Raw genomic sequence first — 26525 nt, 5'->3', positions numbered from 1 at the left:
ATGGTACTTTTGTGGATTTTTTTCTCCTCATGATGTTTGGTTTTCTCTTAGGCCAATTTGTAAGGTTCTTTTTAATTAATGAAGTGTTTGTTATATAATGTGCTTCCTGAAACATAGTAATCCATGTCACTAGATTACTTGCTTGTCAGCAGCTGAGTAGAAACCTCAGGGCCACCACTGCACTTTCACCATTATTTGCAATTAATTAAGTGATATTTCCCAGAGTTAGAAATACTTAGTGATATTTTAGATTTTGCTGATCTTAATTTTTTTTAAAGTTAATTTTGGACTTCTGCAGATGCCTCAATACCTCTTGGTGCTGTTTTGGAGGTTCCTTTGTAGAGTCGCATCACTATACAGTAATTTTCTCTAAAGGCTATATTTCTCTTATATGTCCAATGCAAAATTGTCTTTTAAGAATATTACAAATGATCTCTTTGTATAAAATGGTAGTGGACAATTTGGATAACACCAGAATCTTTGCCTCTGTGTTTACCTCATTGCATTAAACATTAAGCTTTTTTTTTTTTTTTTACTAAGCAGTCTTAATTTGGGCTGCATGTGACCCTTCATTCACTTTTTCAGCAATAGACAGATGGGGATAAGGTTGAGAAGAATGAGCAACTATCTACAGCTGGTGTTAGCACAGATGACATAGTCAGCACTGCTAATTTGTGTAGCATAAGTGGTAGCAGCTTATATGTTAGAGACAGGATTCTAAAGAAAACTGAGCTCTTGCAAATAGAAATAGGATGCCATTTTCAGAGACAACAAAAACATTAGGAGATTTTCATTCAACACATTGAGTTCATGACAGAACTGCTCCTGTCAGCAGAATTAAAAGATGGGTTCATTCCTCTGGGACGTCTTTAAATCTGAGTATAGGACCTGATTTTAGGAGTGGAGAGAGGAGGAGGAGAAGCAATTCCCATGTTATAAGTAGATTACCACTTGACACTCAATTATGCCCATTTATGTATAAGCTTCATGGATGTAAAGTCGCTGTCTCAAAATTGATATTGTAGAGGAAACTTGTAATATGAAATGAATTATATTTCAAAAAGCAGTTTTGTAAGGTCTGCCTTTGATTTCTAACTCGGCTAAAGCTCACCAAAATTAAAACATAAGTAAATATAGGAAAATTTTGTCAGCCTAACAATTCTGCCTTTTGATGGAATGATTTAACTTGCTATCCAAAGTTTTGAACATTTAGGAAGAACTTGTTCAGAAACATGAATCGTTGAGGGTGTGGGGGGTGTGTGTGTTGGTAAATCACTACATGGTTTTATTTATTATTTAAAACTTTTATGTCGACTAAATATTTTTATGTTTAGTGCTGTCAGGCAGTCACTCTTGAGAATAGGGTGGTGCAAGCAATGATAGGAGCAACACATTATGGGAATATGATCCTGCTGCTTTGCAGACTATACTGGTTGCCAGTTTGCTTCTGGGGGCAATTCAAGATGCTAGTTATCACCTTAAAACCCTTCCTGGCATAGGGCCTGCTATCTCAGAGCTCTCCGGTTGCTTCTGCCCATCTGGTTTGGTCCAGCAGAGCGGTGTGCTCTGAGTCTCATCAATTAAAAAATACATTGTTACAGAAAGCCAGCTTTCTTGGTTGCAATTTCTGCCCTGCGCCATGATCTGCCCCCAGACATTTGTGTGGCTCCTGGCCTTATGTCTATCAGGAAATTACTGAAGATCTTATTGTTCTCCCAGGCTTTGAATATAGATGATTATGGAGCCCCTTTTTAGTCTGGGATTAGTTTTGGTTTGTTTGTTTGTTTGTTGTGCTTTGCTTTTCTAACTGTTGTATTTGAATAAGTTGTTTTTTAGTTGCCAGCTACTTACAACTAAAATTTGGGAGTTGGTGGCAAATGAATAATAAAGACTATTATAAAGAATAAAGAATAAAAGTAGAAATGACAGCAATGGGGACTGCCAGGATTGCAGTCACTAAATGATGTAGTCAAGTGGCATTGAATTTTATGGCACATTATTTAGTGAAATTCCAGTTGCAATTACTGTCAGTAAGCAAGGACTACCTGTAATGTTTATAAATGCCCATTTGATCTTAGGTAAGGTATTGTGAACAGGTTGTAGGAGAAGAATTGGGAAGGACACAATGCTCAGTACTACCCTTGTAAAAATATACTTCACAGTAAAATATATATATAAGGAATCCGTTTATTTAATCTTTCAGGAATGATGTAAACATGATATATGATGTTCTGTGCCTTATTGTCTAATGAACAATATGTCTTTAAAACAATCCCCTATATGTGGTGAATCCTTTGGATAGTGCTATATCATTCGTCATTTGAAAACTTTTAAGCCCAGGTTCTAGAAAAAGTCTGTTCCGTCTGGGCAACTCTGAATTGAGGCTGAATTTCTTAATGAAGTAATATGTTCTTCATAAAATCAGTGATAACCCATCTAGAAGCTTGAGGCGTGTTCTGACCTAACTCTGTCAAACTTCTCTTCTTAAACTATCTCTGTTTCAGGGGGTCCTGACAACCAAGTCCACTTTGAGGGCTACCAAGTATCCAATCAGTGCATGGCTCTAGTGCGTGATGAATGTTTGTTGCCATGCCGTGATGCTCCAGAACTCGGCTATGCAAAGGAATCCAGCAGTGAACAATATGTGCCTGATGTCTTCTATAAGGTAAATATTCATAACTTACATCTCTGTTAATATATGACTTCTGTGAAGACCAATAAAGATACATAGTTTATCTGTAGTTTTCAGTGTCTTACAAACCATAGACGGTTTCATTTACTTATGATCTGGAGGGAAGGAGTAGCTTGAATCAGAAGGGTTTCATAAGTAAGTGGGATCTGGTCCAATTCACAGCTTACAACCTCGTGCTTTTTATTTTATTAGCAAAGCAAAACAAGTTCTTAGTTTTGCTTTCATTCATGTAAAGTACTTCAAGCAGTTCTTCATTAAAGCAAGTTTACTTTTCCCCACTCTCCTACTTCCTATCCTTTCTGATAAGGAGGGTAAAGTTCTTATGGTGGTAAAGATGAAAAGAAGGACTAGGGGTGATATGATAGCAGTGTTCTAATATCTAAGGGGCTGCCACCATGAAGGGGTGTGTGTCAACCTATTCTCCAAAGCACCAGAAGGCAGGACAAGAAGGAATGGGTAGAAATTAATCAAGGAGAGAAGCAACCTAGAACTAAGGAGAAATTTCCTGACAGAACAATTAATCAATGGAATAACTTACCTCAAAAAGTTGTGACTATGCCAACGCTGGAGGTTTTTAAGAAGATACTAGACAACCATTTGTCTGAAATGATATAGGGTTTCCTGTTTGAGTAAGGGTTGGACTGGAAGACCTCCAAGATCCCTTCTCACTCTGTTATTCTGTTAGTCATAAAACATCAGCCTGTTTTATGTACACCCAGCCGTGCATGCTAAAGGTTCTTTTCTTCTAAATAAGTATATGTTTGCGGTCTGTAAGGTTGACGAAACGTCTGCAGTTGCTGTTTCTATATTTCTTTCTTACTTGGAATTAAGTAAGGAGTTAATTACACTAGCTGATATTCTTTCTTGGATAATGTTCATTCTCTTTAGTCTTTTTGGGAAGCCATTTCTGCCAGAAAGGCATGTCTCTTGTTCCTCTTTTCTCTTCAGTGGTTTTGGGACCACCACCAATTCTGATTCTGGCTTTCCCAGAACCAAAAAACCTTCATAATTAGTGCTGCCTAGAATCCCTTTTTTTTTTTTTGGTTGCCAGCTATCCTCCTCCTCCTTTCCAGAAATCTCTCTTTCAGCCTCTGGCTCGTCTGCCCTTTGCCCTCAGCGTTATTTTTTTTTAATTCTAGGATATAAATGGTTTTTGTATATTTTTCCACTCCAAACCAGATCTCTGCTGATTACTGATATAGTTTTGAATACTTTTCCTTACTGGCACTTCCAAGAGGCTTTACATCCATTAACGGATGAATGCCTATTAAATCTTTGGTTTTTATGTCTTTTTTCAGTCGGATTAAAATATTTCACGTTTTTAATTCATTGAATTTGCATTCAAGATACCGTGTCAAATACCTCAGCTGGTGTATTTTACTCCCATGATCTTTCTCTTATATGAATGACGTTGAAGTAAACATAGTATCAGCCTTTCAGAATTTAAAAAGAATATGTTGATGTACAGCCACTAATCCTATCAGTGCTAACCAGAACTAATAAATCCATAGGGTCTCATTTCATTTTTTTCCTCTCCAATTCAGCAGCTCTTCTGGCTTCCTTCTTTTCTGGTTTCGGAATCCCACCTAATCATCTCCATGCCTTCGAAGATGACATTACTGATTTGTCTCCTCCATATAGTAGCATAAACTATCTCTGTTATTATTTGTACAATGCATATCAGAGTTGGGTTTCTTAATCTTGGAGAGCCATCAGTCTTGTTGGCAGTTTTATGCTGTTAACATTCTATGTCAGGTCCAGAGCAAAGAAGTCTGAAACTGGAAGTTGAGAGGTCAAGTGAAGGACAGAATAGTTAGCTATGTGATTGAAGAAAAATTGGAGCCTGCATACTTGCACCCACTGCTTACAAATAGTACATCCATATCTATGGAAATACATGTTTGCAATATTTTCTTGTATAAGATCAATTTTTCTTTTTGTAATAGTGTCCCATCACTTTCCAGAGCCAGCTCAACTTCAGCGTGAAGTATGTGGTGCTCTCCATCATGCCTCCTAGCAAGCTCTTAGAATTAACAATGCCACTTGTGTTTGGTAGTTGCTGCCGTCCCTCAGCTGACTTTAAATCCCCAACTAATGTTTGTTTGGGGGTTTTTCCCCCCCCCTTGGCCCAATTATGCTTAGATGAGATGTTCACTGAAGCAAAATGATGCAGCAATAAAAGCTGCAGGTTTCTCACAGCCAGCCAGAATAGTTTTGTGGTATGTGTAGAATATGCTTATAAGGTACCTGGTGAGAAGCATGAATTGCAGCAAAGTGCAAAATAATAAAATGCAAAACAAGGATTTAAAGAGCCTCCGAGGCTAAGAGTGAGGTGTGGGTGGTCATTGTGAAGAGGGGAAGCTATGCCAAGAAAAGGCTTTTATACATCCATAAGATAGGAACCTAATGGAGATAAAGGTAATATTCCTAGTCTGTTAATGCAGGCAGGCTGCATTTTTTTCTTACCACAGCAATACAATTCTTAAAACTATCTTAATTCTTATGGTTCATATGATACCTATTTAGAATTTTTTTCAGTGCTGTATTTTTAAAGCAGGAAATCTTTAACCCATTCTTTAAAAACAAAGAAGCTTGGTAATCTAAATATTTTTATTAGAGTAATGCTTTCTTAATATTTTTCAAAGTATATCCAAAATTGTCAATGTTTGATGAACTATAATTAATATGCATCTGGTTTTAATATATACAGATATTGTTAATAGTGCAGCATCACTCCAGAAAGAGAATTAATGTCCTTAATTGCCAATTTCATTTATACTTTTGTCTAATGTCAACATTAGAAAAAGATCTAATATTAGTCTGTAACATGGATTCTTTGGATTTCTAATTCTTTCAATTTATACAATGAATCTTTAATATTATGTGCAGACTGGGTTGATTGTGAGATTGCAGACTTCTGTTGGGATTACCAAAATATTCTGGCTTTTAAAGCATTTATGATAGATTTAAAATATAAATATAAATCTTAAAATGTAGTAAAACAAGGTTTCTTTCAATAAATGTTACCTTGCTTAATTAATCTGACTAATCAATTAATCTGAGTAATAATTTACACTTTTAATTCCTACTCTCCAGGGGAATATTTTTATAGCTTTATATCACTAAGGATACATATTGGGCAGAACTTGTACACTGCTGAACATAGGACTTAGACATGCGAGAACTGCTTCTCCAGTTTGGAGAAAACACAAAAATGAAAATTTTGAAGGGAAACTAATGCTTGTTTTAAGCCACTAACTTGATCACAAGTCTTTTGCTTCAATATAAAACTAAAAAGTAAATAAACAATAATAATCAGGAGATATTTCCGACCTTCACATCAGGGACACACGAGGCTGAACCATTTATTGTTGGAGATTAAGGAACATATTTTGATTCCAGGTTGGAGATTTAGATAAGAGAGATGGGACAAAGCTAATTGAAGTGCTTAGATTAAATTATTCATTGGGATGAAGGTCTTCTGGGAGATTCAGATTTTTGTCTCTTGGGAGATTTCTCCGAGGCACACCACAAGTGCTCTTCTATAAAATAATGAAAGATTTGTGCCTGAGAGCTTTGAAGAGCAGTATATATGGGTAGCATTCCCATAAAAGAGCTTTTAGAAATTTATTGGATATGCCCCAAGAAGCCAATGTTTGTGTAATGTGGAGTACATTTATCTCTCAATGTTAACAGCAGTTTAAATACAGCAGAAGCTATTGAACCCCTATGTTGTCTAACTGGGTAGAAGAACAGATGGTTTGAAAGCTCCTGTGGTCAGAAAAAAGGTGATATATGTAAAACGAGATAGATTTGAAGCAGTGCCTGTACAAACCCTGTGCCTTGCAGGAGGTATGTGGTCCGAGTCTGTTATTTCTTTACGTTTGAAATGGAGTTGCTGAGTTGGTATTGTTGCTTACAAAAAAGCATATATTGGGGCTCAAGTTACATGGCTGAGAAAAATTGTTGAAAATATTATAAACTGTAGCACCTCAGTGATTGAAGAGAAGTTTTAAAGTGAAAATATTAAACCTCTTCTTCAAGTCACACTTGTGCGTTGTACTTGTGGAAGTAGGCTGGGGATTGTTGCTCCCTAGACAGCCTTTTACTGATCTTGCCAATTCTTCTGAAAACATATGAATAATCCGTGTCTTAAATACGATTAACATAGGAAAAACGGGAGCCCCAGGCTTGCTCTTATTCTATAAAATGAGGCATTTTTCCCTAGCAACACCTTTAGGGTTTTTTTGCCACAGTCTTTTATCTTGGCTTTTTTTTTAAGACCAAGAAGAATTGGCAGTAAGGCTGTTAACTGAATTATGACTCAGACTCAGTTAGCATAGAGAGATAAAAGCTTACCCTAGTTTGAAAATTGGGAAATGTGAAAACGGGAATAAATGTTTTCTCTGTACCGGTTGATCAAGGAAACAGCCCCTGAAATACTATAGGCTGAGATACTATAACAACATTTATATAGTGCAGCAGGTAGTCCTCACTTAGCAACCACAATCGAGACTGATCACACAGTCACTAAACAGAAAAATCAAGTGACCACGACTTTTAAGATTTTACTTCCATCTTCCATACTAAATCTGCTTGTTGCAAGCCAGCTGTGAAATTGGCAAACGGTAATCACATGATAGGGATGCTGTGGACAGTTATAGATGTGGGCAGTTGTGAATTATGCAAATGACAATCAGATGAATGTAGGACGCTGTAACGGATGTAAATGTGAAAAACGTTTGCAAAATTATTTTTTACCACCATCATAATTTTAAACAGTCATTGCACAAGGCACTCGGTAAGCAAGGTAAGCACTAACAGTAGCACCTGAGTTAGTTACATGAGCTACATGTTAGAAGGCTACATGAGTTAGCCTTCTTTCCTTTTTCATTTGTGTGATGTGCAGAGTCTTCATGAATTTCTTTAAAATCAGGAATCATACAAGATTAATAGTTTAAATAAACAGTCTACTTTCAGTAATTTGAAAACAAAGTTTCCTTTCTATCAAGCTGAAATTATCACTGGAGATTTCCTTGAGTTGTGGGAGAGGATCCTATATAATAGGCAAAATCATCTCTTTATAGCATAACAAACCTATACGTGTTTGGTGTTTCTTTTAACATACATTGCCATTGGCTACAACATAGTGGAATGAAGTTATTGGAAGCCCTGAATGGGGAACTCATTTAAAACTTGGTATATATTTCAGTTTGAAATTTATGATGAACCATCTTTGATTTATGTGTTTCTATGTATATGAATACCTTCTTCCTGAAGTGGAGTTTAGTTAATTTTTGAAGTTTAACTTTCCACTGTCTAATTGACATTTTATTGGGCACCCTTGTGAAAGTTCAGCTGTGTTGTACTCTTGAAGTGGGTTCCTGCACCTTGGGGTTCTAGTCACAGACTTATTTCAGGGATGGCTCAACATTCCATCAATCAACATTCCATATATCATGCCCCAAAAATTCAAAGGGCACCTAAATTTTATGGATCCTTTGAAGCCTTCAAAGTAGCTAAAGTTTACTGCTTTTGCAGGACTCTGTTTCCTTATTGATTTCAAAAGAATAGCTGTGATCTTGGCATTAGCGAAAAGATATCACTCATCTTTGCAGTGAGCAAAGGTTTTCATTCATGCTCTGATGTTTAAGTATTTAGGTTTAATAAAGAAAGACAGTTGATGACATTGTTTTTGCAAGGAGACTTTTGCCTGTCCTACAGTTTTCTCTTTTCAGAAACAAACTGGGTAAGGTTTTTGCAATTCTATTGGTTCAGCCTGCATTTCATCAGGCCATTGTATGCTGGCCTGAAGAAATGCCAGTTACTAGATTTTAGTTTCCACATGAAGTCATGTGCATAAGGTTTCATTCCATCATGTGATTTCAGTGGTGATGGGATATTTTTGGTTAAATAGATTTCTTCATTCTCATTTTAAATAATACTCTTGGTCTTACTGAATGATGAATGCTTTGTATGTACTGTAGAATGGAGTATTACATGTGAAGATAAAGGCTAGGTGGGATGTCAAATACAGAGCTTACTGTTAGTTGCAAAAATTATTAAAGATGCTCAAGATTCTTTTGGTTCAGCAAATTCTATAGTACATGTCATCTCCTTCTTTTCTCCTTCTTATCCTTGTAGCTAGCTAGATCCAGATAGCTACTATAAAACAATGTGGAGGTAGATGGGTAAGGTTGGTGGACTATAACTCACAGTCTTGAACTTTGTGTGCCATCCTTTAAGACATTTGAAAACTGCTTAATTTGAAACATTTCCAACTCCTTCGGGCTCTCTTCATAGGCATTATATCTTGTCCTGTCCTAATTTTCCTCACTACCCTTCCCTGGATCTGTTTCAGTTTCTCTGAATCCTTCTTAAAATATGTCCAGAACTGAATGCAATACTAGATGTGGAGTCAGACTAAAGTAGAATAATGAAAATTTGGAATGAGTACATTTTTTGAAGCAGCATAAATTGCATTTGCCTTTTATTGCAGTCACAGCACACTTAGTGGCTCATATTCATTTGCTCCAAGTGTTGTAATTGAAATAGTTTTCCTACAGTGCTTTTCTACTTAGATGAATCAGTTCATTGCTTACTTGGAGTTGAGAAGGATTCTATTTTTCAAGCCAAATAAGTATTTTAAAAAACAACATAATCGGGAACCAGATCTTTCCTTCCTCCTGTTTACTGTAAATATATATTTAACTAACATGGAGATACAACTTCATGCCGTCCTTTACGTGGTATTCCATACTGCTCACAAATGGGAAGCATCATAACTACTGCCAAATTAGCAAAGAAAATACTATTTTCCTTGTGGTTGCTGTACTTGATGTTTACTGTACTAAAAGGCTTTCAAAAATATAATTAGCAAGGGATTATATGTTCTTTCTTCATCTTGTGATTCTGGGTTTATTTACTACATTTTCTATTATTGTTTTATACCAGAGAGAACAAAGATTTTGTTTGAAAGCTATTCAGCCATTTTTTTCACTTTGATTTCAGAAACTTGCTTTCCCCCCCCCCTTTTTTTTTTTTTAAGATACTTAATTTGAAATTCCCCAAAGAAAAATATGAAGGTGAACAGGTACTGGGAAAATGTTTCTGCATATTAGAACTTCATTGGATTTAAAGATGTATTCCAGATTGGCAAATTATATGGGTGGCATGGTAAATTCTCCCTTGCATAAGCGAGTCTATAGATTGGTTTCACTGAATTTGTTTTTTGTCTTTATGTGGAAAAAGCACTCCTGTTGGATAATTGCTCATGGCTGCTGGCTTGGTATTCTCAGTAATGTAAGAGCATTCCTAAAAGAAAGACAACTTTTGTCTAAAATATTATGCTTAATATCATTGGTACGTGTGGGGCAAAATCTTGTGCCATACTATATAGAGATTAATTGCGCTATGGAAGTACACCAGATTTCACAGTAAATGCTGTTGAGACATGCCCATGAAAAGAAACTGTATGTATATATGTTCGTCTGCTGTGTAAACTTTCTTCCCCTCCAAATTTTCCTGCTGAAGTTTAAAATATCTAAAAGCAGTGGCCCTTGCAGTAATTATTGGAAATGTCACTATACCAAGCATTATACTAACCTTGTTTAAGCAATAAAACATCTGTGAGTTTTTTTGTTTTTTTTTTACATTATGCTTGGAAAGCCTACTGAGTTACATTTTTCACTAGATGCCTAACTGATCATGCAGTGAAGTAAGAAGAGGTCAGTGATACTCTTCTGTGTTTCCAGCTATGGGTTAACAGCTGCTTCTTTGTGTAAAGACAGTTTTGTTAACCAGCTAAAATGATTAAACTTGACATGTTGGCATATTTATAGTTGTTTGGCAAGTAATAATTAGAAAAGAGTTGAATTGCTTTTGTGAAACTGAAACCTTTTCCATGAGGTGGAGAGACAGGGACCAAGAGATAAATAAAATTTGAATCTGCAGTTTTGAGAATTATAAGTTTGACTGACTCAGCTACACCTTGATGTTCTGATTAGCTTGTGCATTGTTCATCAGCGATGCCCATTTTAGGATTTCACATTTCTCTCCAGCTCTCCTTTTCTCTCCGTTTCGGGCTGCATGTGTATGTACACCTGTACACCTGTATGTGGTGAAGTTTATCTTCTTCCTCCCAGGGTTTCCTGGTAGTACATCAAGTAAATTACATGGATTACCTTGTCCAGGTAGCCTTGGAACCTGACTCATGGCTACATTTTCAAACCATAAGAAACAAAAAAATTTACGGTTGGGGATTATAAATGTGTAATTGATTTGTATTTGAGTAGGTTATTAATACTATTTAAATTGTGATTTAGAAAATTTAATGAAAATGCCTGTTTTTAGTATATTTATTTCTGAAGTAATATGTGCTTGACACAAGTAAGGTCTTTTGTCACTTTGTCATTAAATGTCAGCCATCTCCCTTCCCTTACTGCACTTGTAAAACAAGCCCAAATTTTGGCTTTTCTGGGCCACAACAGTAATTTAAGAAAATAAAGGAGATCCATAGTTGTCAGCAGCAAAATTTTCAAGGGAAGAAAGAGAGCAGACTCAAAGCTGTGTGGGATAGTCATTCAAGTTCATAACATGCACTGCTTCTGGGCATATGTTCTGTCAATAGTAGATGAAGCCTGTAAAGAATGTCAGAAAAACCTAGGCATTTAAAATGATAACAAAAAACAACATTGTGTCAAATTTGAGACAAGTCAAAAATTACCTTTCTAGTGAGCAACATAGGAACAGCTAAAAATAAGGGGAAGTAATCTTAAGAAGACAGCGATCTCTATAATGATAATTATTAAATTTTTCCTCTGATTGTGTCAGAGTTTAGGCAGCGTAACTAGTATTATGGGATAAACCCAGGAGCAAAACACAGCACACAGCACACACAGCTTTTAGATAAATAACAGTGGTTTGTATACAGCTAAATATTTACAGACTTATATATGGTTAAATACCTTATCAGACAGCTACTGACACAAGGAAAGCAATGAGATACACAACGAAAGAGAACATGAGGAGAAGGAGATGCCCTCTCATGTCTTCCCTTATATAGGCAGCTTCTGACCCAGCTTCTTAATGTGGCAGTAACCCTGCTGCCTCATTCCCATTGCATCAGCTTTCAGTTGCCTCCGCTTACAACCTCTCATCAGTTTACAGCTATTTAATCTACATACCCTGACAGATTGCTTTTTTAATGTCTTAGTGCACATGAAAAGACAATAAGAATAGTTTTAGGGGATCTTCCTTTCCCAAAAAGTCTACAGGTAATTCTTGGTTTATAATCATAATTGGGACTGACATTTCAGTTGTAAATTGAGCCACAACATGACCGGACTTGATTTTATTACTGTTTTTATGGTAGTCATTGAATCACTTGGTCATTAAGTGAATTACATGGTCATAAGTGCAACCCCATTTTGACAAATGGGCACAAAACAGCAAAAAAGTCACAAAACATGGAATGGTTCTAGAACCTTTGGCGTACTGATAGCATTTCTGAATTCAACACATCAAGGAAATAAATACAAGTCATGTATGTATGTATGTATGTATATGTGTGTGTGTGTGTGTGTGTGTGTGTGTGCGTGTGTGTGTATATATGTATGTATGTTTTTCTTCTAGCCAGGTTTTCCCTAAAAAAAGGTTTTTTTGTAGCTCCAGCTACATATATATATGATGCTTATATAGGATACAGAGCGGGGAGAGAGGGGGAGGGAAAGGGAAAGAGAGAGGGTGGTATCTACACATTTTAAATAAACCATGCAGTTAATGGTATAATTAGTTTTATACACTCTTTTTCAGAGGAAAAAATGGGATAAATATTTTAAAATACTAGAAGACTGCTTGTTTTATATGGTCTGTTTTTATAACTCGAACCCCTGAATGTTTTTGATTTATTTTATAAATTTAAATATGTGAATTCATATTTTAGTTACTGAGGTACAATGAGATGAAACTGTATGAAAGATTCTTGAATGTTAGAATCCTATCAGTTTGCTGGTGCTTAGATGACATACTAGTGATTGACCAATGGGCTCCTGATTTTCTGTGTTTAATTTTTTTCTTCTCTCCATTAAACTACCGTGTTTCCCCAAAAATAAGACCTTGTCTTATATTTTTTTTGAACCCTGAAATAAGCGCTTGGCCTTATTGCCATGCGCTCAAAAGCCCAATTGGGCTTATTATCAGGGGATGTTTTATTTTGGGGGAAACAGGGTATTGTTCTCTTCATAATTCTTGGTTAGTTGTTTTGCCTAACAATTTGGAATGGCTTTTGTTTTAGGATATAGACAAGTTTGGCAATGAGATCACTCAGCTAGCTCGTCCTCTCCCTGTTGAGTACCTAATCATAGATGTAAGTATCAATTTTGCTTACTTTTTACTTTGGCTAAAGTAAATAGAAACATTGAATAGTTATATGCAGAATTCTCTCCATAAGATAAATTGGGGGGCTCTTGCCATACTGGAAAGGTAAGTGCTAACAAGTAATGTATAGCTTTCTGATTGCAATTTTCTTTTGGTTGTGTAAAACCTCAATGTTTAATTTCTATATTAACACACTGCTCAAAGGATCTCACTGCTCCTACAAAATTATGTTTGTATGTTAAATAAGTGGGAAGTGTCATCTTCACAGAGATGTTAGTGATTACATCTATAAGAGAACAAGTGTGTGTTGTATCTTTCAGAGAAATGATTAAGCAATGTATGTGTGATATGGCTTTATTTATTTAGGTCTCTATCCTACTTTTATTTTCACAACTCAAGGTGTATTCATAATGTTTCTTACTTTATTTTTGCTCCTCCATTTTTCCTTTTTCTAACACAAGTCATGACTTTGTTTTAGAAGTTTCTGTTGAAGAGACTTTCAATTTGGGAGGCAAATATAAGCATTCCTTATATTTATAAATAAATTGTGGCACCAATTTAAGGCAGAGATTCTGATAGGCCAGTGATGGCTAACGTGTAAAATTGAGAGTATCTTGGCAATGTTTCGATGAGGTCTCACTCGTCATCTTCAGGCTGGTGTCTTTGGCTTCGTGCTTGTGCGAGCAAAGCGTGATCGGAGATGCCGTCTCTCTATAAATACTGGTGGGGAGGTGTAGAGTGCTGGCTTAGTTGTTGTAAGCGGGTTGGTTGGCTGTATTGTTACATCTTGATTAGTTGATGATTAGTTGAAAATCTACGAAAACATATATATATATATATACACACATACATATATACACACACACACACACATATAAATATATATATATATATGTATACATATATACATATACATATATATTAAAATAAGCTGTCTTACCTCCCTCTAGTCTAGAAAGCAGTAGGAATTTGAACCTTTGATGGTCTCAGAAGTCTTGGGCAATATAGTCCTTTTGTCAGAGGTGAACTGATTCTTAATTACCTCATGCAAAACACTGAAAAAGCCATAGCTTGCTTATATTTGCAAAAATATATGGGGAGACATACAAGAGATTTTAAAAGAAAGAGACTGGAAGACCCATAAGAAACTTCATTTCATCTCTCCTTTCAATTTTTCTACCTGAGTCTTTTTTTAAAAGTTATTATCTGAGGCCTGTCTCTGTGATAGAGGTTTTGCCCTGTCTCTTGCAGTGCCTGTTAACATCATTTGTCATTTGAATTTCAACTGTTGTTATTTTTACTGTTTTGAAGATTACTACCACGTTTCCAAAAGATCCAGTTTACACATTTTCTATTTCTCAAAGTCCATTCCCTATTGAGAATCGTGATGTACTGGGAGAAACTCAGGTAAGTGTAAATAGCAGTTTGAATGAAGGGAAGTAGCTACACAATTGCATTTATTTAGTTTTTTAATATTTAAAAGCAGATAACATCATGCATAAAATTGGCTTAGTTACAAATGATAAATACTGTATTTTTCAGTGTATAAGACGCACTCCCCCCCCAAAAAAGTGGGTGGAAATGTCTGTGCGTCTTATAGAGTGAATGTTGCCGAAGCCCCACCTACACACTGCCCCCACCCTTCAGCCTCTGCCTCCCAGCAATTTGCCTCCTTGTAGCAAACAGCCTGGTCAGCTTCAGCACACCCTGATTTAGCACCAGCAGCTGATTGGCGGTTGGATCTGCCTCCCGGAATACTATCAGCTGTTCTAGGCTGTGGGGATCACTGCCATCACTGCCCATTGCCACTGCGTGCCTATTGCCACCTCCACACGTCCCATTTTCGGCCTCTGCGCATCCCATTTTTGGCCTCCATGTGCCGCATTTTTGGTCTCCACACACCCTATTTTTGGCCCATTCCAGATGGTGGGGATCGTCACCTGCAACGGGCCAAAAATGGGGCATGCGGAGGCCGAAAATGGGACGCGCAGAGACTGAAAATGGGGCATGCAGAGGTGGCGATAGGTGGCAGCGGAGATGGGTGGTGATAGTGGCGATGGGTGGTGGCGATCCCTGTAGCCTGGAACAGCTGATAGGCAGTATTCTGGGAAGCCAATCCAACCGCCAATCAGCTGCTGGTGCTAAATCAGGCTTTAATTCACCCCTTTTTAGTTTTGTGCAAAATTTAACTAATTCTTTGTGAACAGATTTCACATAGTCATGTAAAATAAAGTTTTTGCTATATCTGGAGAGCAGAAAAAGCTTGCATGTATGTTACCATGAGCAAAATGCCTACCATGGTTACAAATTGTGTCTCGATAAGACTTCTATTTAGCACACCTGTTCGTATATGCTATATGCTTCAGCTGTAGCCTTGACTTTTGCTACCAAACAAAAAATCTTTGCAATATTTTATTGGGAAAAAAAAGGAAACACTAAGCAGATTTTGTCCTTTAAGAGGAATAAAATATAATTTGCTGTCTTTTCTATTCCTGCCGTCCCCTTTTGTGCCTATGTTCATAGCGATAGAGAAGAACTATTGCAGGGGTGTCAAACTCATGTCATCACAGCGGTGTCATATGATGTATCAGGACCTTTTTCCCCTTCGCTAAACAGGGCGTGGATGTGGTCAGCGCGTGACGCATCCGGCCCATGGGCTGGGAGTTTGACAGCCCTGAACTATTGGATCTAAAAACAATTTAGCTTCCTTCAGCATTTCACTGTCAATTCTTATCAATTGAAAAAGCTCACCTAATCTGCCCCATTGTTGAGAATGGCATTACACCATTGGTCAGACATTGGATGAAAATTATAAGCAGTAGAATTTTCTGCAACTATCTTCATGAGTTCTGCTTAACTATTGTTACCAGCCACTTAAAATGAAACACAGTAAATTTCTCTCAAGAACAAGTTTTATCTAAATTCTCCTTGATACGGAAGGAATATCTGGTTGCTCTTTGGCAAAAAACCCAGAGTGTCATTCATTTGCTCTCTTTACATCACAAATGCTAGCAGTCTTCATAGATAGAACAAAATGTATGAAATTGCTCTCTGAACAGGAGAGTCCAAATGCAAAACCTGCAGGCCAGTTATGACGTGGTGGGGTATCTAATTGAGCCTACAATGCTGTTTTTCCCAGCCTTTATTTACTGTTGTTTCTACAGTACTACATTACATTTCCTGCCCTCTGCATCCCAACCAACTGCTGTTTCTTTTGCTGCCTCCACATCCTCCCCGTTTTTCCTACTGTCTCTCTGCCTCCCTTCTGCTTTGTTTGCCTCTATATTTCCCAGCTTCTTTGTCTTCTTGCATATCTCTTAAATTTGATGTGCTTGCTTCCTGAATGCTATTTCTGTCTTTTCATTCTTGCTGGAAGAGTTTCATCAGCAGAGGGTGCTATGATCCTGAGAAAAGAGTCTTAGTATCATAAGACTTTTACTAAAAAGTCAAAAAAAAAAAGGTGGGGGGGAACTACAGGTATTTTAGTTTGAGAATGTTGCTACAAAAAAAGAGAAAGAATTAAATGCTTAAACAATTATAAACTTAAATAATAAAGTTAGTAATAATGTCATATTAAAAAGTCATTCAATTGCTTGGGTCCTGCCCACTATTGAAGTACAGCTATTGAGATAACAGTTTTTGCAGCCCTGTGACAGGGTATTACATATACTGGTAAATTACATGGAATGTTGGCTAAAGAATGCTTTTGTCAATCTTTGCAGGACTTTCACATTCTAGCTACATATTTGTCCCAGAATACCTCTTCTGTATTCCTTGACATCATCTCTGATTTCCATCTTCTCCTCTTCTTGGTCACCAATGAAGTGATGCCTTTAAGGGTATGTAATGACTTTATTTTTGGAGAAAAGCATAAAGCTTACATTAAGAAGGCTGCTAAGCATAACTTTAAAACAGGGTATCTTGACTGTTAGAAGTGGTTTCTAGATTGGTAGTTTGGCAGTCAGTTCTGAGCTGTTTGAAGAAATAAGTTGGTAGGAATTGTCGCTCAGCCTGGATGGAGCAAGTTTGACACAGGCATGTTGTTAAATTTTCTGTATCAGAAATTCTTGTTGTAAAAGATCAATTCTGCAATCTCATTTGTCTATTTTTAATCTATGCTTATGGCTAACCAAATTTGCTAGATCACTGATAAACATGATGCTCTGCCTTTACAATCAACAATTAAAAAAAAAAAAAGGCAGGAAAAGTAATAATGTCCTGTATTTTTCAGAGAGCCTAAAGAACTGTAATGATGTGTGGAATAGTTGAGCTGCCAGTGGGTAATTAACCAGGTTTACTGAATGTTATTATAATAAAGTGTAATGATGCAATTGTTGTCAATGATAAAATATGGGATTACATTTTAGAAAGTTTTCATAATTCTGGACGAAGCCTTTCCCATTTGCCTTTGATTTAGAGAAACTGAACTCTGTAGTTTATAGTATAGAAAGCACAAGGAGTTCTGTTTTTCAGCAGAATGGGGTTAAATTGGCACATAAACCAGAAATTCTTGAAGATGTATCTTTCTAAATTTCATAGAAATTAGAGCAGGCATTTTTGAAGTAAGCTTCATTAATCCTTTTTAAATCAGTTCCTGTAACTTTACTGTTAGGTCAGTGTAATGACACTTACAGGTGTAGTAATTGTTTTTCTGGTGAATAGCCATCCTAGCCTTCAAACAGTTTTCTTTCCCAATTATTCATATACATCAGGATCTGATCTGTAACAAATCCAATGTGCAACCCTAATACAGATTCTGCCATTTATGCAGTGATGTGATTATGAAGCCAGTAGAAACATTTTTATTTCCTGAGCCCACTTTGCTCAAGAACAAGGATGAAATGACAATGCATATTGTTATCCAGTTCATTTCAGAACTTGTCTGCAGTGCCACCTGCTGTTCAAATCTCAATAAATGTTTTTTTTCTTCAGCAAATCCATTTTAATGTAATTCTGCATAGTGTCGCTTGTGAATGTCGGACAGCAGTTGCTGCTAACTGAAATGTGGAGCATGATGTTTCATTCATGCATTCTTGCTCATACCAGTATTCTAAATGTGGTCTTGTTTTTACGTTGGCAGTTCCTTTCCTAAAGGAATCTGGGCTACGTTGACTTGTTCTTTTTGTGCCACTCAATCATGGCACACAAAATAAGTGGAGCTAACAGCACACATGCAATACAGTGCCTCTATTTAGATTCTGCTAAACAAGGCAGTAGAAGTTTCATTTCTTACTTCTTTCAAGAATAATTGGCCTTTAAAATTGGAATGGAAATAGGATTCCTGAAATGGCATTCTTAGGTTTCGAGGAACAAAATGTATTTTTATACTGTTGCTCCATGCTTTTAGATGTCCTGAAAGTGAGAGAAGAGATATGCAACCTATTTTGGAGATTGTAAATCATTTGACAAAAATTGTCTTTGTGTAGTTAAATATTTAAATATTAAATATTACTAACAGTTACAGCTAGTGGAATAAGGTGCATTAATCCTTTATTTTATTTATTTATTTTATTTTATTAGATTTTTATACCGCCCTTCTCCTACTGGACTCAGGGTGGTGAACAGCCAAGAATAAAAACATCACATGCAAAATTTAAGATTAATTTTAAAAGAATTAAACAAGTTTTGGCCCAATATAAAATTTAAAACACCCCAACTAAAATCAATTTCTAAGAGGGGGTGTCAAGCCAACCCAGCTTGATGAAATAAAAAAGTTTTAAGGGCACGGCGAAAAGCACGGAGATCTGGGATCCTACGTATCTCCGGAGGCAGGTTGTTCCGAAGGACAGGTGCTGCCACAGAGAAGGCCTTCCCCCTGGGGGTTGCCAGCCGACATTGCCTGGCCGACGGTACCCTGAGGAGTCCCTCTCTGTGGGAGCGTACTGGCCGGTGGGAGGCTATCGGTGGCAGGTAGGGTTGTGATGTGGTTTATTTCCTCTTTTAGGACAGTATCAGCTTGTTGTTGGAGGCAGTAAGAACCCGGAATGAGGAACTCGCTCAGACCTGGAAAAAATCTGAACAGTGGGCTACCATTGAGCAGCTTTGCAGTATGTTTAATGTCCTTCCTTTTTTATGAATCGCCTCACTCCAAAGATGCTGGACAGCTTTTGTTTACCTATATCAAATTGCCTAGTGTTGGAATTTAGATTTGAAACCACCTTTGGGGATGAATTTAGTGCAACACAAGTAAACAAAACTTTACACTTTGTAGCCAAGTAGTTACCGGTATATATATATAGTGATGATTTAATTCATGCAGGAAAAAAAGGAAGGGTTTTTAGAGGATACAGTTGTAGAAATCTGTGGAAAGAATTAGAATTAGACAGTGTTGGGCCAAGGAATGGGAATATTCCTAAGGGAAGATTTCATTTACTCTAGAAATTATCTAGCAATTTGTAAAGTTCCCAGGCAAAAAATGTTTTCTGCTTGTGGGAGCTTTTTCCATCTCCTAATTATTCCATTTCACTTTTTCAGGTACAGTGGGTGTTCAGTTGCCAGGGCTCCAAGAATATGGTGCCATGGGCAGTTCAACACATGCAACAACTTCTTCAATGTGGGCCTGTCAGCACTGCACCTTCATGAACCAACCAGGCACAGATCATTGCGAGATGTGTAGCCTCCCACGGAGCTAGGCCCTGTTTGGCTTGGCAATTGGGGCGGCCATTACAGACCAACTGGCAGAAATACAGAGGCAAACCTTTAGCCAGGCAGGACTGTTCTTCCTCCTGGGACGATGTACTGTGTGGGGCGGGGCAAGACAGGAAAAGGGGGAAAGGACCCATATCACAGGTATTCAATTGCCATTTACAAGGTGGCAGCTTGCAGTTGGAACAGGATGTCCCGGTGGGAAAAAATAAGATGGCCCCACTGTGCTGCCTTGTCTTTTCTTTGCTCTCAGTATTGTAGAAAGCCAGAGGTCCTGCTTCCCTTGAGCTGAAGTCGCACAGGTCTCTGATCAGCTCTGTGGGCTCATGGCGGTGTGGCCGTGTGCCCTGTTAGCTTGCATGCCACAAGCTTTCCCCGCCTTAAGCTTGTCAGTGAGGCTTGGCAGTAGTGTTGAAGGGATGACTTGGTCCCCCAGGGCTAGCTTGTGTAATGTTGTTCTCTTGACATGCTTTGCATTTAGCCCCAGAGTTTCTGGGTCACTGGTGCCTGAGCCACATTGGTCCACTCTCTCATTATAGCTTCATATTGAGTGACGTGTGATCGCAGGACATACTGTGGCTTTAAAGCCCCAGGTTAAACCTCGGAACTGGAGAGTGAGGGAAGAACATCTTTCTCAACCAGGCAGAGATGATTCTGGTTGCCTCTGCATCCATTTCTTGCCCTACATCCCTAATGGCAGCAGATTTAAAATAATTCCCAGAATTCTGCATCTATGGTTAGCTAAGAGAGAAGGTGATTTTCATCCTCGTTTGGCAACGGGAAGCATATCCTGTCACTTCCAGATTTGGAATCCTACAGCAGCTTCATTCCAGCTGTGCCAGGACTGGGAAAGCAACAGTTCACAAGCAGTTATTTGTACCAAGTCTCCATGCACTATTTTCCCTTTATATTTAAAGCAATTTCCTGGGATCCAAAGCTATGATCAGGCAAAATATCTAGGCATTTTATTCATGTCTATTAATGACTACACAGGGATCAGCACAACAAAGTTAAATGGAGTGTATATTGGAATGGGAGTTTGTCTTACCTCACTAAAATGCCTGTGTAAAAATTACCTTGCCTCTAGAACATAGTGACTGCAATAGATATGGTCTTGCCTCTAGAACACAACCCTGCCTACTGTTCACATAATCATTATTAGCTGTGCCTCCTATTCCTTATTTCTCCTGATACCTGGGCTCCTCCATTCAAAAGTGTCCAGAATTTTTTTTTCATTATCCAAAATTCCCAGTATCTCTGCTAGGACTGGTTTATGTTAATTCACAATTGATTCCCCTCGCAGAAGTATGCTGCATAACAAGCCTATATAATCACCCTGATGAACCTAGCAACATTAGAGAGAAAGAGGTCCTTCACGTCAACTCTCTGGTTGTGTGGACATACAGCCTTTGTTTCTGCCCTGCCATAGTTTATATTCCTAGGACTTTGTCACCACCAAAAAATGTGCCTCCGTCCCAGCTCCCATTTTCATTATGGGCATGTAGGACTGGCCTCCAAACACTTGCTGTGAAGGATGCGGTCTTTGCCTTTCAAGGCAGTTGTAGCTGGGGCTCATAAACACACTCTCTGGCCCTAGTTATTGCTGGCAGGACATGTGACTTTTGTTTCCTGGGTTTGCATTTTGACTAGATTTCTCAAGCTCAATGGGCTGTAGCCGCTCTTGCTGTTCTTCTTGGTTCTTTGGGTTGCAGAGGTGTATGTTTGGTTTGGACTGGACTTAACTGAATAACAGCCCTGCAAATAAAAACCTATTAAAAGCATCCAAAATGATGGCTTCGGGTCCTTTTGTTGCTTTCTCCACTTTGCTCTCTACTCGATTTGAATTTATGCAGCCCTTGGGCCCCAAACATTTCTCCTGACAACCATTCATGCATTGTTCCAATACAGATATATATGTCATGGTGATTCACTTCAAGTCCCAACAACATCTAATTTCTAAAGCGCTTGCTGTGCATGTGGGCAGTCAGCTATTGTTTCAAATTTCATCTTAAAATAAAAAAATTGGGATCCATGTTTTTAGCAATCTGGCAAGTAAAGAATCTAGGTTTTATGTAAATATGATATGGGTTGTACATGTTAATGGATGCAGCCATTGGTAACAAATGGCTAAACCTGAGCCATTTATGTAAGATGGCTGTTAGGAAGATTAACGTACTTCTGACCTTCTGGATCATGACTTAGAAGTATGAAAGAGTTGGGAGGAAAAAAGATAAAAAGCAGACATAATATCATAAAAAGGTTGCCATAGAAAAAATGGTCAGGAACTACTTTCCACTGCCACATAAACTAGGACCAGAAATAATGGGAACAAGAGACGTTATGGGTTCTCCATCTTTGAATATTGTTAAGAAGGGGCTGGACTGCTACCACCTGAGGAAGAAACTAATTGGCTTTTCTACACATTGCAGAGGATTGGACTAATTGACCCTTGTGGTCTCTTCAAACTCCACAATTCTATGATTCTAAGGCAATGACTTGGATTAATTGATGGAGGATATAACATTGTTGAGATATTAATACTTTACAAGAGAGAAATAACGTTCAAAATGGTTTTGATGGGACAGCTAAATATACCAATTTAAGAGACAAATGCAAAATTCTCAACTTAGGGGGAAACAAAGATAAAATGCATAGATATAGGATAGGGGAAGCCACATAGATAATAGACCTTTCAAGAAAAGAAAAAAAACTTAAAATATTTGTTTTAATAGTGAGGACCTATGTCCAGCTTGTGATGTGGCTCCAAGAAAACAAATGCAATTTTAACTTGCATCAATCAAATATTTTCCAAGTCTTGGGAAGTAATTGGCACTTCATTCTGTGTTAGTCAGATCACACCTTGAATATTGCATCAAGGTCTGAAAACCAGTTTTGGAAAGAATTCAGACAAGTATTTCCAGAAAAGAGCAAGAACTAGAAACGTTAAGTCCAATGAAGAGAATTTGAAGCAGCTGTAAATGTTTATCTTGGATGGGGGTATGATAGCATGCCAGAGAGACATCAAAGGATGATACACAGAAAAGTAAGGCTGTGAAGACTTCCATGCATGGAGCGTCCTTTGCACCAATTATAGTATCTGTGAGTTGACCCAAAGTGTGCATGTCTTGTGCATGGACCTGTACCACATAGGTTCTCTTAGATGTGATCCAGGGTAGGATAAATTGAAGGTCTAAAGCAGTGATGGCTAACCTTTTTGTCATCGCATGCCAAAAGCAGGGGAGAGTGGGGGGGGTCGCGGGTGCGGGTGCCCACATCCATAATTCAATGCTCCCCGCCATCCCGCGCATGCGCACATGATTCCCCCCACAGTTCCCCCTGTTTTTGGCATGCGATGGCACGTGGGCCCGGTAGGCTCGTTTTTCCTCCTCCCCAGGCTCCAAAGGCTTTCTAGGAGCCTGGGGAGGGCAAAAACAGCCTTCCCCATCCCCCCCGGAGGCTGGAAACAGCCAGTTTCCCGACTTGCAGTGGGACCGGAAGGCCTGAAAATCAGTTGGCCAGGGCGCACATGCGTGCTGGAGCTGAGCTAAGGCAACACTCGCGTACCCACCAATATGGGTCCACGTGCCACCTGGGGCACCTGTGCCATAGGTTCGCCATCACAGGTCTAGAGTGATGTGGCTTCAGAGAACTAGGACTGGTATGGCAGGTAGATGCAGAGTGTGGGAGAAAAAGGGTGTGTTAGTTACTGTGTAGAGGCAGAGGAGATCCAATTGGTGTATGTTTAAGATTTTCTTAATTTGCTTTGGTCAGATAATGCCCTCCCTCCCTGGAATAGCCCACACAAACTTCCAAGGCATGATGTGTTTTCTTTCATATGTAGGACAAAATATTTTTAATTTCATGCACATCCCTTCCAAGAAGGTCAAGATCTATTATTCTAACTAGCGAAGAATAGCTTAAAGTTGCAGGAAAAACAAATTTTGATTGAATTTACTGCTGTTAGGCCTTGGAGCTCATTAACCAGAGAAATGATGGGCTTCTCTTCACGGATTGCATTCAGGATCAAGACAGCCATCTGGTTGAGAATATTTTCATTTGGATTCTAACTCTTGAGTTGAGCTGTGGCTCAATGGATGAAGTGGCCTTTTCCAATTCTACCAGTGCTCTGTAGGTCAGGAGATAGGTTTTGTGTTGCCATCCATTTTCCTTCTGCTTATCTCTATTGTGCCATCTGGACTCATAAACACTGACAAGGGACTGACGTATGTCCCCATCTGGCTACCTGATGTGAACCATGCTGAATGTGCTCTTCCACTTAAAAAAAAATTGATTGTCTGGATATCATTAAGAGCAAGGGGAAGGGGGAGAGCAGCAAAGCTAATGCCAACAAGACGGGACGGTTCTCTCTAACTTTCAAAAGAAGTAAGTCAAAGCCTTTATACCTTTTGTAATTCCCAGTTGTCCATATTTCCCAAGAAAACACATGCTGGGGAATTGCAGTTTTGTGCCTTTGTAAACAAGAGTTTTAAACAGAATAAACAGAATTGTGTGCAGCAGAGTTGGAGTGGACAGCTTTTACCCTGAGCTGTTCCTTTTTCTTGTCTATCAATCAAAGAAAGTATGAATAAACAGAGAATTATCCTCTTTACTCTTGTGCTAGTGACCTAAAATGTACTTTGGAATATTTGTCCCACACATCTCTTACTTCCCTCCTCCATCCCTTCAGAGATATAAACTGCAGACCGGAGTGTTTCCTATAGCAGGCCAAAAGGATCTGTTTACAATTTGAAGAATGGCAAAATTTCAGGACAATGTTATAAAGTGAAGAGAGGCAGATCTTGGTTTGGAAAAAAAAAAAAAAAAACCAAGCTAGACTTGAAAGAATTACCACATCTTGCCATCAAGATTTCAGCAGGTAAATTAAGTTTCTATTCATTTGTGGTTTTTTTAAAAAAAATTAAATATTTTTTGAAAGTCTTGATCACAGACTGGCTGGCAAGTCAGAGTTGGAATCTAATTCATCTGGAAAGTGGCAAACTGCACGGCAGCATTAACTTTTCGGGCTCAATGCATTTTCAATTCCTTCCTATTAAAATGTCTTGAATGGATAAACACATATTAGCCTGAGTAGGTGGCTCAGTGGCTAAGATACTGAGCTTGTTGATCAGAAAAGGTCAGCAGTTCGGTGGTTCAAATCCCTAGCACAGGTCTCCTGCGTGAGCAGGGGTTTGGATTAGATGATCTCCAAGGTCCCTTCCAACTCTGTTACTGTTTATTTAGGAAACACAATAGGACATCAGGCTAGATCCATAGATAGCTAGGTTCAGATGGCAAAGTCGTGACTACTGTATGTCAGACTAGGTCACATTACTTGCCTTGCTCATCGTCAATTTAATCTGCTCCTTTCTATTTTTCTGCAATCGGACATTGGTTTCAGCTATTGGCCCAAATCAGCCTCTTATTTTATATGCAAAGGGAGAAAGGTTTAAAAGGACCAGTTCTGAACAAAGGAGGGGAGAGCTGAGGTTGGGTGAGGAATGGAAACAGGACCCCCAGGCCCCAAGTGACAAGGGCCTTCAAGCAGTTGCAGCAGCCACTCTCTGACTCTGGCTATAGCTAGCCTGGTCTGTTAGCCTGAAATCATGGGAAAGAATGCAAGTGAGAATGAAATAAAAAACCGAATATTTCCAGTCTTGAGAGATTTCGGCCAGCTGTATCTCTTTCTTCCTCTTCCCTTCATGCTTGGTGTGTTAGAATATGATAGCACCCTTAATAGCAACCATATAATTTATTGTGCTTATCTACTGCTGAATTAATAAACAGACTAAAGATGATCACATGTTGGTTGACACAGGTCCAATCCAATGAAAACACAGCCTAAGCTACCCCCATCCTAACAATAAGGAGCTAGCAAGATTGAGCAATTTGCGTTCTCAGATCCACAGCTTCTACTCTCTCCTGTCCACCCACTTCCACTTCTTTCCAACTTGCAACATCCCAAAGTTTCAAAGCTATTGAGGCACATGGAGGAAATGGGGACCTTCTATGGAGAGGACGGTTATAAGTCAGTTGATATCCAAGTTCCAACATGACGTCATCAAACCCCTGGACAATATTTCCATCCAGCTGGACTTGGACTGGTGAATGGATGCAAGGAGTGTTGTGTTTCTACGGCTACAGAAGAAGAGACGCCCCTTTTTTCTCTGCCCACTGATATGACAAACTGGTGACCAGCTCAGCTAGATGAGCGACCATATGGGAGCCATCAAGGAAAAAAAGGGGTGGGGTTGGACGCAGAACAGGAATGTGGCTGTGAGGTCTGTGCGGAGACTGTAAAGAGGATCTTTTGATTTGGTCTTCCTTCTCTTGCCGCTGTCAAGGCAGCATGAAGCAGATTCTCTGGCTGCTGTTGTCGGTTGCTGTCAGCTGTGCAGCCATATCGAAGCGGCGGGAATCCATCCCCGAATGGGACTACCGATCAGAAGGTAACAGGTCCCAAACATGGCCTTCCCCAGAAAGCCGGCTGTTGCTTGGGACAACAGAAAGTTTTCTTCATTGTGAATTAGGGCAGAGGGGCACTTGGATAGGCTGGCCCCTCTTTGCTAAGGGCCTTGGAACCCCCGTTGTGCAAAGGGAGAATGATTGTGGGGGCACACTTGCTTTCGACAGTGGCTGCCCTAAAGCCCATTTGTTTTTCATAAAGGCTACTAACCTGAGATTCCAATCCTCTCCCAACTTCCAATTTCCACATTTCTTATACAGTTCTGAACTTCTTTTCTGCATGCATGATTCTTCACAGTCTTAAGTATCTGTGAGCACCTGAATTTTAACTATAAATCATATTTCTCCT

General features: G+C 38.6%; 1 protein-coding gene across 1 annotated transcript in view; it reads left to right on the top strand.

Annotated features, from left to right (window-relative positions):
* The window catches only part of NPLOC4 (NPL4 homolog, ubiquitin recognition factor), a 51977-nt gene extending 30475 nt beyond the window's left edge, over positions 1-21502 (top strand). The window contains exons 12-17 of the mRNA XM_070937701.1: positions 2505-2665; positions 12987-13058; positions 14381-14476; positions 16792-16908; positions 19014-19116; positions 19544-21502. Of these exons, the coding sequence (XP_070793802.1) occupies positions 2505-2665; positions 12987-13058; positions 14381-14476; positions 16792-16908; positions 19014-19116; positions 19544-19701 (707 nt within the window). The 3' untranslated portion in view covers positions 19702-21502. The remainder of the gene's footprint in view (positions 1-2504; positions 2666-12986; positions 13059-14380; positions 14477-16791; positions 16909-19013; positions 19117-19543) is intronic.
* Positions 21503-26525: the final 5023 nt, after the last annotated feature.

The sequence above is a fragment of the Pituophis catenifer genome, unplaced genomic scaffold (genome assembly GCF_029215685.1).
Source record: "Pituophis catenifer annectens isolate HBS135680 unplaced genomic scaffold, rPitCat1.0.hap2 SCAF_2, whole genome shotgun sequence".
NCBI lineage: Eukaryota > Metazoa > Chordata > Lepidosauria > Squamata > Colubridae > Pituophis > Pituophis catenifer.
This window is presented reverse-complemented; position numbering and strand designations above follow the sequence as displayed.